General features: G+C 36.4%; 1 protein-coding gene across 1 annotated transcript in view; it reads right to left on the bottom strand.

Annotated features, from left to right (window-relative positions):
* HERC2 (HECT and RLD domain containing E3 ubiquitin protein ligase 2) overlaps window positions 1–12,383 on the bottom strand; it is a 118,285-nt gene that overhangs the window by 40,531 nt on the left and 65,371 nt on the right. The window contains exons 46-58 of the mRNA XM_009281370.1: window positions 11,154–11,252; window positions 10,890–11,058; window positions 10,652–10,777; window positions 9,777–9,885; window positions 9,488–9,627; window positions 7,598–7,788; window positions 5,659–5,764; window positions 5,384–5,475; window positions 4,106–4,281; window positions 3,504–3,615; window positions 1,780–1,861; window positions 1,538–1,681; window positions 853–943 (exon numbers count right to left, since the gene is read on the bottom strand). Coding sequence (XP_009279645.1) covers window positions 853–943; window positions 1,538–1,681; window positions 1,780–1,861; window positions 3,504–3,615; window positions 4,106–4,281; window positions 5,384–5,475; window positions 5,659–5,764; window positions 7,598–7,788; window positions 9,488–9,627; window positions 9,777–9,885; window positions 10,652–10,777; window positions 10,890–11,058; window positions 11,154–11,252 — 1,637 coding nt within the window. The remainder of the gene's footprint in view (window positions 1–852; window positions 944–1,537; window positions 1,682–1,779; window positions 1,862–3,503; window positions 3,616–4,105; window positions 4,282–5,383; window positions 5,476–5,658; window positions 5,765–7,597; window positions 7,789–9,487; window positions 9,628–9,776; window positions 9,886–10,651; window positions 10,778–10,889; window positions 11,059–11,153; window positions 11,253–12,383) is intronic.

Genomic DNA, 12,383 nt, shown 5'->3' on the forward strand with positions numbered 1-12,383 from the left:
ATGAAATGCCCAAGAGTTCCAAGTCTCACTTCTAATAAAATTACAGAAAACATGAGGCAGTTGAACAATAAACAACAATACTGCTCTAATCTGGACTTCCCTTTTCATTGATCTGACACACATACCCCTATGAACATTTACTTGTTGTCATATATTAACCATCTGAGTCGGGCACTGTAATTTTTTATGTATTCTGAGCAGGTCTTCAAATTATATCAGTATGACAAACAAAGATTTCCCCATGGGCTATGTTTATAGGGTTTTTTTCTTCTTTCAAAACATTGTTCTGTGGTGCGTACAAAGAAAAATCCTGAGACAATTCAAATTTTCCTCAAAGCTGTCCTGTGAAAGATTAAACTATGTATTACTGAAAAGTGTAGGAAATTCATTTCTGGCTAACAAGTTTGTGAACAGAAGTCTAAAGAAAAGAGCTACAAAATACTCTGTCAGGCTTACATGATGAACTGTTACAGCTCAGGAACGTAAAACTGCTATGGTTTTACACCTCAAGGCACCTCTGTAAACCTTACCTTATAAAAGTAACCAAAAACTCTATATCCAGAAGTGTTCCATTTCATCAGTGACATTCAAAAACACTATTAAAGACTTTATCCACTAAGTATGTTTCCAATTATTATATTAATTAAATGCCTCCTTTTTAAATGACTGAAGACCGCTACAAATGCTGCACCGTAAATTGACATACACTGTTAAAAAAATCTTTTCACAAGACAATTTTTTATTGCCATTGCATTAAAAATCCTGTCATTGTCAATAGCGGTGGTCAGCTGTATTGTAACATCCAACACAAATGTTCTCTTACTAAAATACAGACAAATTTGGTATCCTTACATTCGACTGAAGTGACCAAGTTTTCCATCATCTCCTTCACCCCATGAAAATACTTTTCCATCAACAGTTAATGCCATAGCATGCCGGCCACCTAAAAGTGTAAACAGAAATTTAAATTTTCAAGCTTTCAAGCAGGCAGCAGACCTAGCAAAAATCTCAGAAATTTCACACTGCTGTACTTCTACAATGCAATTGTAAGAGCCTTTCAACCCAATACACATTACTTATTTTCTTCGAAGTTTTTATGTGATTTAATTTAAAACACAAAACTTTTCTGGGAGTAGGTTTCCTGGCACATTAAAAAAAAAAAAAAAAAAAAAATCACTCAATTTGCTATTTTCAATGATGTCAGAAAACACAAAATCAAACCCACCACTTAGCAATATTCAAAAATGAAAACGCTTCCTTTGGATCAGACTGAAAAACTATTCAGAAGTTAACAAATTTAACTTCCAGCGAGAAAGAAACTGTGTATGGTCTAAATCATAGACTTTAACAACAGAACCATTAGACTTAATCTGACAGTTTATGCAACAGGCAGAATTTAATAACCTGTATTTATTTTAAAAAAATGTAAAAAATATCAGATATGCTGGGGCATCACAGCACCCAAGAAAATTGCAAAGCAACTATTTTCAGGCTTAATATGTTTGTTTATGTATGTAAGAATAGCAATAGTCAGTACCTGAGTGAACAGCCACCTTCTTTACCACATAGTTACTGAGAGCTGTAATCTGGCGGGGAATAGGCACAGTTCCACTAGATATTCCTAAACCCAGCCTTCCATTTGTAGCTTCTCCACAGGCATATACTTTACCCTCTACAGTCACTAAAATGAAGAAAAAAGTTTGAAACACCATGAATGTTTCATAACTGGAAATCTGTTTCTGCCCTTAAATAATTACATTTATTTTAAACTTATATTACCTGCAAAAAGGCTTTTGGATCCTCCAGCTACTTGTACAACATTCAAGGCAGATAGGGTTTCAGAAAAGGAAGGGACCTTTATCTAGAGCAGACAGGAAATAAAGATCATTAAAATACACTTCAAAGTTTTATACTTTAAAAAGAAGAGCTAGTCTGAAGTGATAAACCAGTTAATCTAACAGGTACTTTTTTTTTTTTCAAATATATGAAACTCCCCGTATTATTCAGACACTTCACACATACCAGTTAATATACACCAGGCAAAAGACAGAAACCAAGAAAAAGCATTTAATAGGGAAACCATGATAAGTACAAAACCTGAGAAAAAATGAAATGTGATATAAACAAGGATTTTCCTTTCATTAAAGTTTTCATGAGAAAACCAAGCTCAATTTTGAAGAAAGTCAAACCAGCAAAATAAACCTAGTTAAAAGTGTTAACCAACACACTTCAAATCAGCATACAGGAACACAAAACCACAACTGAGTTTTTCAGTAGCAAAATGCTTTAACAGGCTGGATTAGACGTCAACTCCAGGCAGCGGCAGGGCGGGGGGGGGGGGGGGGGGAGGGGGGGCAACAGGGGGGTGGTTTCTGCCTTTGAAAGGCTTGGCGTGGTGCAGGCGGAGATATTTATTTTTATGTAGCTAAAGAGACTTCTTCATTACAGTATATGGGAAAAAAGTTTGAAGGACATTTGGAAAGCCTTAAATTAGTTATTAAATTAGTATCCTAATTAATCAATTTATACATTTAATAACATTAATACCTGTTAAGACCTCACAAGATAAAGTGTGTAAGTTCACGTCAGCATTTTTTTTTTCCACTCAAAAAAGTTTCATCTTTACAGAATTAGTTCATATTTATAGAGGTATCTGATTTTTTTATCCCCTCGCTTCTTCCATTTAACTGTCCTTTTCTAGGTGGGGGGGGAAGCACTTCAGTCAAACAGAGCCATAATTCTGCCTTCAACATGTTTGGAGCAAGAATTAACTGAAATCTGCACTTCTGCACTGAAGCCTCGATGGCTTTATGCACCAATAAAATGTAACCAGTAATGGTTAACTTTTTGTTTCTTGAAAGGCACTCTACGGATACAATAGTATACGTTTTATTTACAACATTAAAGAAATGCTCTCTTAACATACTTTTCAAATTAATGATATCTTAAATTGATTAAACATTTGCTATGTCTCTCCCACCTTGCATTGTATTAAAAATTATGTATAAATGGCTGCACACAGGGCTGAAATTCCTCTTAATTACACTGAATTGTAATCAAGTTACACCAATCTAAAGATCAGAATTCAACTTTTTTTTTTTCTGATTACTGCATCAGCTCCAGGTAAAAGTAATACATAAAAAAGTTCACCAGTATCTTCATCTCACGCATGCGAACTCAAAAGGAACAGAATACATATAGAGTGCTACACATTTTTAGAACCACTAGTTCATTATCATCTAAAACAAATGATTAAGTGTCTGCTAAAAATCAAACTGGATTTCAGAGTAACAACCAAAATGCAAATTTTCTCCAATTTTCCACCCAGCAAACATCTACATGTCTTAACAGTAAAAAGCCATTAAAACCTACTCTTTGTAGCTTTTGGTAATAAACTTCAAAATTCTGATTAAATTTGAATTAATTTTGAGTTGTGTGAGACTTGTACATTTTATTTTTAGCTGTGTCTGTTTTGTATTAAAGCATGAAAACAACAAACATACCTTGGAACCTTTTAGCCCTCCCAATTGGTCTTTGTCATTCAGTCCCCAAACAAAAACTTTGGTTCTTATTGTAGCTGCTGATTCGAGCCCAGCTGCCTTCTTTCTAACAAGGCTGAACATATTGAGAAAAAAACACAAAGTTAGTTTAGAAAACGGCATGCTATAGCATAGGCACCTTTTTACTGTATTTACTGATTTTACAGTTTGGAGCAGTTTCAGTACTTAAACTACACCACCACAGTTAAGGGGTGGCTATAACAAATAAAACAAAACAAAAAAAACCCAGAATGTTTTGCTGAGCAGTGGTAAATAGCCACATACCAAATATAAACGTATCAAGTTTTTAGCTAGGTTTTCAACTCCAAGTATACTGCAGAAGCAGAACAGTTGTACAAAATGTTACCACCTTACCAGTGTGATAATCTTAAAGAAGTTATTTATCAACAAATGACCTACTTACAATTCTGACAAACTAAGATACTGCTTTCTCTTTACTACCATTCAACCTAATTAAGTTGCTCTTCTTACAGTAATCTCCTGATTGGAATATATAGACACTAAGGTTCGTTATCATTTCCCCCCCTGCCCCTGCAGCTGCCTACCTCCCGGTGTTAGCTTTATCGTCATCCTCTTCCTCATTATCAGAAGCAAGGAAAGGGACTGCAGCCAAATCTTCATCCTCTGCACGTATACGTCCCAGTATGCTGAGGCCATGTATTTTGCAATCAATCCCAGAGCTTCTACACTGCTTGATTGCAATCTCAATATACCTGTGGTACTAAGAAGAAAAAACTAAATTGCCATCTTTTGGGTCCTATATAACTTTATAAAACATAGGAAAGAATTAGAACTTTTGTTTGACTTTGTCACCTTAACAAAATGAATCTGTAACATTAAATATCTGGCTTTTCAGCCCGACATAATCCATACTTTAAGATAAACACATGGCCTCATTAATTTGAGAATGATTTCACTTCCAATCTTCTAAAAATTCATTATGCATTCCTCCTTGCTGTTACTGAAAAAGATCAGACTACTATTCAAAATAAGCTTTATCACCCACCAAAATTATCCCCAAATTTAAGTTTATTGGGATGCCTTCTTGGTTCATAGGTATATTGATTTACACCAAAAAAACTAAAATATCTTTACTACTAAGGCTATTATAGAGTTACACTGTGATTATGGTAAAACTTATCAGGTTAATTAACTTTACTAAACTGCCAGAAATAGTGCTAATTTAGAGGAAAAGTAAAATACCATGCTTTAATAATCACAACAGTGCTTTTCATCCATCTCTTGCAGCAAAATATTTTTCTGGTGCATACAAGAGTAATTCTCACACAAACTTCACTTACTTCTGTACAATCACTGAGAAGAGGCACTGTGGTGTCTGTAGGATTTATATTGATTGTCTTTAGCTCTATAAGGTTATTTAAGGAATTCCCCCCTAGAAAACAAAACATGGAAAGAAAAACATTTTAAGATACAGTGTTTGTTTCATAAACAGGCACTATGCATGTAAAACAGATGACTGTTAACGGAACCAGACAAATACCTACTGTTGAATGTACAAAAAAACCCCAACCAACCAACAAATACATTTCAGATTTCTCAGAGAACATACACATACCTGAAACTACAACAACACCAAAAAAACTATAATATCTTTACTACTAAGGCTATTATAGAGTTACACTGTGATTATGGTAAAACTTATCAGGTTAATTAACTTTACTAAACTGCCAGAAATAGTGCTAATTTAGAGGAAAAGTAAAATACCATGCTTTAATAATCACAACAGTGCTTTTCATCCATCTCTTGCAGCAAAATATTTTTCTGGTGCATACAAGAGTAATTCTCACACAAACTTCACTTACTTCTGTACAATCACTGAGAAGAGGCACTGTGGTGTCTGTAGGATTTATATTGATTGTCTTTAGCTCTATAAGGTTATTTAAGGAATTCCCCCCTAGAAAACAAAACATGGAAAGAAAAACATTTTAAGATACAGTGTTTGTTTCATAAACAGGCACTATGCATGTAAAACAGATGACTGTTAACGGAACCAGACAAATACCTACTGTTGAATGTACAAAAAAACCCCAACCAACCAACAAATACATTTCAGATTTCTCAGAGAACATACACATACCTGAAACTACAACTAAAGAGGGCATGTAACTGCTGTCTGCAGGGTCTACTATCATCTTTAGTCTGTGAACAAGAACATCTGGAAAAATCTCCAAGCGAATCCAGTGCTAGGGGAAACACATAGAAATTCATTTTCAGATAGTATTGTTAGGACCATCGTATGGTTAACAAGAATAAACGTGTGCTGGTTTTGAAGAAAGTATGAAAAACATTTGTGAATGGTACACAACAGCTGCAATGCATGGGAACTGGCCAAAGGAAAATGACTTTGTGAACTTCTCGCCTGTCCAGCCTCCAAATACAAGAGAAACAGTTGCAGCAAATTATTTATTTCACCCAAGAGCAACACCATTGAGAAGGCTGAGAAAGCACAATACCATTGGAGGTCAAGAAATGGAACGTAATGTAAATCTTTGACTGGTTACAGTCTGTAGATAACCGAAGGAAGGGTACTTGGAGATATTCTCACCATGATGCTCAACAGAGCATCAAAACACAGTGGACAGAAGCCTAGCAAATCCCGGTGCCTAGGCTGGCCACAGAGCAGTGCTGCAGGCCAATAAAACTGGTAAACCATAAACTAAGGAACAATGCTTATATGTTTTTATAAATGATCTGGACACGGGAGTCGAACGTACATTAAGCAAGTTTGCTGATGACACTAAACTAGGACGAGCTGTGGACTCTCTGAAGGGTAGAGAGTCCTTACAGAGAGATCTGGATAGACTAGAGAGCTGGGCAATCACCAACCTTATGAAATTTAAGAGCAAGTGCCGGGTTCTCCACCTGGGACAAGGTAATCCTGCTTACACATACAAACTGTAGGACGAGGGGCTGCAGAGCAGCCCCACGGAAAGAGATCTGGGTGTTTGGGTTGATGGGAAGTTGAATATAAGTCAACAGTGTGCCTTGGCAGCCAAAAGGGCCAACCATCTCCTGGGGTGCGTCAAGCACAGCATAGCTAGCCAGTTGAGGGAGGCGATTGTCCCACTCTACACTGCACTGGTGCAGCCCCACCTTGAGCACTGTGCAGTTTTGGGCGCCTCAATATAAGAAGGACATCAAACTATTAGTGTGTCCAGAGGAGGGCAACCAAGGTGGTGAAAGGCCTTGAGGGCAAAACTTATGAGGTCACTTGGTTTGTTCAGCTTAGAGAAGAGAAGGCTGAGGGAAGACCTCATCGCTGTCTACAACTTCCTCAAGAGGGGCAGCAGAGGGGGAGGTGCTGATCTCCTCTCTCTGGTGACCAGTGATAGGACATGAGGAAATGGAATGAAGCTGCATCAGGGGAAGTTCAGATTGGACATTAGGAAAAGGTTCTTCACTGAGAGGGTGGCCGGTCACTGGAACAGGCTCCCCAGGGAAGTGGTCATGGCACCAAGCCTGTCAGAGTTCAAGGAGCATCTGGATGACGCTCTTAGTCATATGGTTTAGTTTTAGGCAGTCCCGCAAGGAGCACGGAGTTGGACTCGATGATCCTTATGGGTCCCTTCCAACTCGAGATACTCTATGATTCTATGCAAGTGAGGGAGTGCTTGGAGACAGTTTTAGCTAGTGAGAGCATAGGTGCTTTTTGTATTGCAACAAATTCACTTAAGTAAAATATAATCAGTGTGATTGTTAAGAACAATTGTCATCAGTTATTACACTGAAAAGGCAATTGTAACCATATAACCAACTACAGAATAGAATAATTACCCTGTATTTCAAAAATCACACAAGTTCTTATAACTCACATGAAATAATTAGAAAGATGAAGCACAGCTTTAAAAAAAATAGGCACATTTACTATGAAGAAACAGTTTTGTACTTCAGACATCTGTTTTTACTACTCTTCTATCTTACATGAAGGTAACAAAAAAATATATTTCATTAAGGTAAATACTTACCCTCTTAAGAAGAAAGCATGCCAGAATAAACCAGTTATGGCTTAAAGTTACCTTTCCTTGTGAGCCAGAAGACTGCCAGCACTGCTCACTACCATCAATAAGACGTGAAGCCTGATTCACGGAGGATGAGACATTCAAATTCTTAACTATTCTTGACCAATCATCCAGTAACATTCCCCGCTGGCTACTATGCCGTCTCTTCAGCTGCTTTCCAGAACGCCCACAAAACACCGGAGACTGACCTGCATGGTTAAGTGAAACACTAAGCATGTACCTCTCAAAGAAAATTGCTTTTATTAAACTCACAAACAATGTGAAAGGAAACATAACAAATCAAAATATTTCAGGTATGTAGTCTAAAAGTAGAATACAGAAGCATGGCACATAGGTACGGTAATACTACTCACGCTTAAAGGGCATAGCTCAAGATTTATTTTTTTTAAAGCAGTTTCAAGCACTTTACCTGACTACAAGTTTTCATGCCTGTCATTTGGGATAGTCACACTTTCTATTCTTACACTTACGATTTATTTGTACCAAGAAACCAAGCACAATTTAGTAAAAAACAAACATTAAAAAATTAAGGAAAATTACTCTCTTCAGGAATGTAAGACACTAAGAGTAATTCCTAAAATTGAATGACAAAACATTACAGGGGCATGCAATGTTTAAACTGACAGAATCCTTTAAAGACTAACATTCTTGACTAAATAGCCACTTGAAAGGGCCCTTCCTTTTGAAATACAAATCAAAATTTATTATGATACACACTTCAAAATACAGGCCCACAGCACATGAATTTTGTACACCACCACAGCATATGAAAAATACGCAACCAACCCTCAACAGAAATCCCTTACAGGAGAATAGACGCAGCTAATTTACAACACTCAAAAGTTCTGAATCTCGTTCAAGAATGAGGTGGTTTAGTGAGTTGTTGATTTCCTCCCTGCAAAAACCCACTTCTACTTCCCTTCACTGATCTCTGTAGCTTCTAGAAAGCCTGACTAAAAGAATATTGTAACTCCTCTACCCTATCCAGGGCAACGAGAAGGATTACAGATTCACACCATGCTAGCTGTACAACCATATTAACTGATTTAATGGAAAGTCTTTCTTGCCCTTTAGACAAACCATCACACACATGCAATGCATGCTCATGATTTCTAGCAGGGAATCAGTTTTATTAATTTTCTAAACCGATTAGACTGGCTACGTGCAAATATGAAGAGGTTTAGTCCAGAAGCCAGCATCACCTTGCAAATACTAGTAATCAGGCTCATTTTTAGACAGGTGGAGAGAAAAGAAATAAAAGCTTGTGTCAGGTAAGTTTTGCATAATAATGTAAAATGCCAAAATTTTAGAGTTAAAATGGCTGCACCTGTTCTTGCCCTAGAAACAAAAAATTCTGATTGTGAGTCTTTCAAAAGGCTTCCCTTTCCTACCACACCCCTCTGGAGTCTCCACATCATCGAGGAAATGAGGCAACAGCCATCACACACTGATAGGCAAAACTGTTGAAGAGCAACTGAGGTGTAAGAAGGCATCTTAGGTATTTCAAGCTGCACCTACTGTCATGAGGATTCCATTCACCTACATTTAGCCTGATAGCAAAAGGCAGGAGGATTAAAGAATTATATGTTTTACTCTTGGTGTAGCTGAAAACTCAGTTTGGACATAAAGAGTTACTGTCAAGTAGCCATATTTTTTAAACTTTTTTAACACTACAAAGAAAGATTAAGGGTTGATGTTTTGGTGTAGTCCACCACATGCAATTGTAGCAGTGCTATGATCTGCTAAAAATGTTTTGCTGTCTAGAGGGTCAGTCCGAACACTAATTTTTCATTATGTTAAGGAGACAAAATTTAAAACTGTTTTTTTAAAAACAAATTCAATGCATTTTAAATTAATCTAAGAAACATTTAAGATTCTGAAACTTACCTGGTTCATTTATTCTGCCAAAAGTATGTCGGGTGTTATGCTTCCTGGTTTTAAAACAGGTTTCACAGAAATCAAAATCATCACAGTTTCTGCATTTGAATCTAGGCCCATTGATAGGAAACATCTGACAGCCATCACACCTGATTTCACAAAAGAACAATGAGTAAATATATTTCTAGCAGTTTTCACGGCACAAGTTAATCGTAACACCAGTCAAGATAATGGAATCAAGACAATAAGGCTAAAGGATAACCCATATACATTAAGAAAAACGTAAATCATCACTTACGTGACTCCAGGATGAATGCTGGGGACCAGTTCCATTTCCGACAATAAGCCAGTCCAATGAGACTGCTGAGGAAAGTCTACAATGACATCTTTTCCATTGGCACTAAAAGCTGTGACAAAAACATGCAGAAAATACAATGTGCTGCAAATCTCTATAAAATGAAGCAGAAAGTGTCCAGTGCAACATCAGAGCAGAAACATGTAATAGAAGTAGCTTTCAAAAGTAATCTTTTATTTTAGTGGAACTATGTATTAACCTAATCAGATAGCCTGGAAAGGGGCAGAGGGAAAGGGAGTTCTGAAGACTTTTAAAAAGATATATATTATTCTGTTTAAATTCCTTGACTCTGAATTTTTCTTTTTTTCTTTTTTTTTAAACAGTTCCCAAAAGGAGAGAGTACTTCTAAGCACAAATATAGTATGACTAAAATCTGTACCTCTTCAAAGAATCTATGCCCCACAGATTACTTCAATAACATCCCTTACAGCTTGACACTAGTGCGCCCCACTTTCTCCTCACTTTCATATGAAGTCTTCAAGTTAGATTTACTTCTTAAAGGAAAATCATTTGTGGTTCATTGAAATGAGAACTACAACAGGAAGCTGCACAGATTCTCAAAGACCTTTACTGTATGTGAATGGAGTGGCTCAAAAAGCAGATGAACACACTAACAAAATGGGCTGCCACAGAGTACATGTCTATAAATTCGTCACAGACATCAAATGCATTCTATACTCTCTTATCATCATGCAATATTCCACAAAACGGCGTGATTTTTAAGTGTGTCTAGAAGATTCTCTCCTTCAACACTGCAGAAAGTCTGTGTGGTTTCCAGTTTTATTACCTCCGCATGCCCCATTTTGAATATACATTACCTTTGACAACTCCCACACTTCGGTGAGTAACTGATCCCCATTTGTATTTGGGTGTGGTAACAGAGCTTTTCACACGCACTTTGTCACCTATCTTGATATGAGAGGCAGAACTCTGCGGTGGGAATCCTAGCACATGCAAGAATAAATGCATGGTGAGTGGATTGCTCCCCCCAAAAAATAAATCTCCCTTAGTGTATCATTCAGTTCTTTATTAAAAAGCAGTTAGCAGTGAACTTACCTAAAAGCTCAACATGGATATATCTGACCCAGTAAGTACCACCCTTTTGTTGCCAATCACACTGTACGTTCAGGTCATGCAATCCATCTCGATCCAATTTAATAACTTTGCCTACATCTCCTTCACAAACCTCCTCATAGGTTCTGCAGCACCTAACCATCATCCCCACCTAGGGAAAAAGGACAATAGAATGCCATAGCTATGTAAAGACTTTTGTACCAGAAGGAAAGTAGTTTCAATATAGCTTTTCATCATCATGCTTACCTGAATATTCTCCCTCACATACACAGCATAGTCATCATTACTTAAGAAATCAGCTCGTTTCTTATAGGTCTGGCTCTCTGTTACAACAGCACCACTTGACTGGAAAAAAAATCCAAAATAAACATATAACAGTTACAAAATTTGTTTTCAATTCAGATAAATAAAATTGTTAGCAGAGACTGAAGATAACCCAAGAAAAACACAAACATATAATATCCAAGTTGCATGCCAAAATGGGTAAAATCTTCAACAGGTCAACTCACTAGAGGGCTAACATTTATGATCTACTTTAAGGTTTTTTTCAAAACGACTTGCCAAGGAACATAGCTGCAATTTTTCAAAATGCGTGAAACAAGCTGCAAGTTGCTGTTATGAAATCTGCTTACCAAACAAAATTACAAATTAGGATTTGTGAGTAATCTACTTAGCCTTGCAAATACACATTCACATTCCACTTCTTAGGCTGCTTGTTTGGAGAGGAAGAAAACAAAAACACAGTGGTGAATGGTAATCTCCTACCTAAAGTACATTACTAATTTTTTCGTTATAGAATACAATGGGATTTAAAGTATTCCCTTAGAAAAACAAGCTGACAAAAAAGATAAGATTGTAGTTATCAGAAATAATTCAAGATTTGATTAACTTAAAAAATTTTAAGAGAACTATTGCATTCCACCTGTAATGAGAATTTTCAGAAAACTTTGTTCTGTTTTTAGCATTAAATGTTTTTTCATTCGAGGCAATATATAGAGCAGTTTCTCACTGCAATACTGATAAAGATATCAGAACTCAATGTCAAGTTAATTTCCTTCAAAATATAATGCATTTCTTTCAATTACAAAATCCCACATGTGCCAGAAAACTCAACATAACTCCTTAAAAAATAAATAGAAATACAGAACTCATTTCATTTTATTGGCAAATCTTTACTGAAGCAGTTCCTGAAAGTCAACAGAAGCCTAACATAAACTCACATTAAAACCATCACACTCAATAGGCATTGTAAATGTCATTTTTTCACCAATAAGTGAACATAGTTTTTATAAGGAAAAAACTAAGTTATTTCAGTGACATCTTTTTGCCATTTATTCACTAATTCCTTGTGATTTAGTGATGTGATGATCATACAAGTCATTCCTTGTAGCTAACATACATTTGTTTTTCAGTCCAAAGGGAGGGAGGTGGGGGGAAAAAATTAAAAAAAAAAATTAAAAAAAAAAAAAAAAAAAA

The sequence above is a fragment of the Aptenodytes forsteri genome, unplaced genomic scaffold (assembly GCF_000699145.1).
Source record: "Aptenodytes forsteri isolate BGI_AS27 unplaced genomic scaffold, ASM69914v1 Scaffold212, whole genome shotgun sequence".
NCBI lineage: Eukaryota > Metazoa > Chordata > Aves > Sphenisciformes > Spheniscidae > Aptenodytes > Aptenodytes forsteri.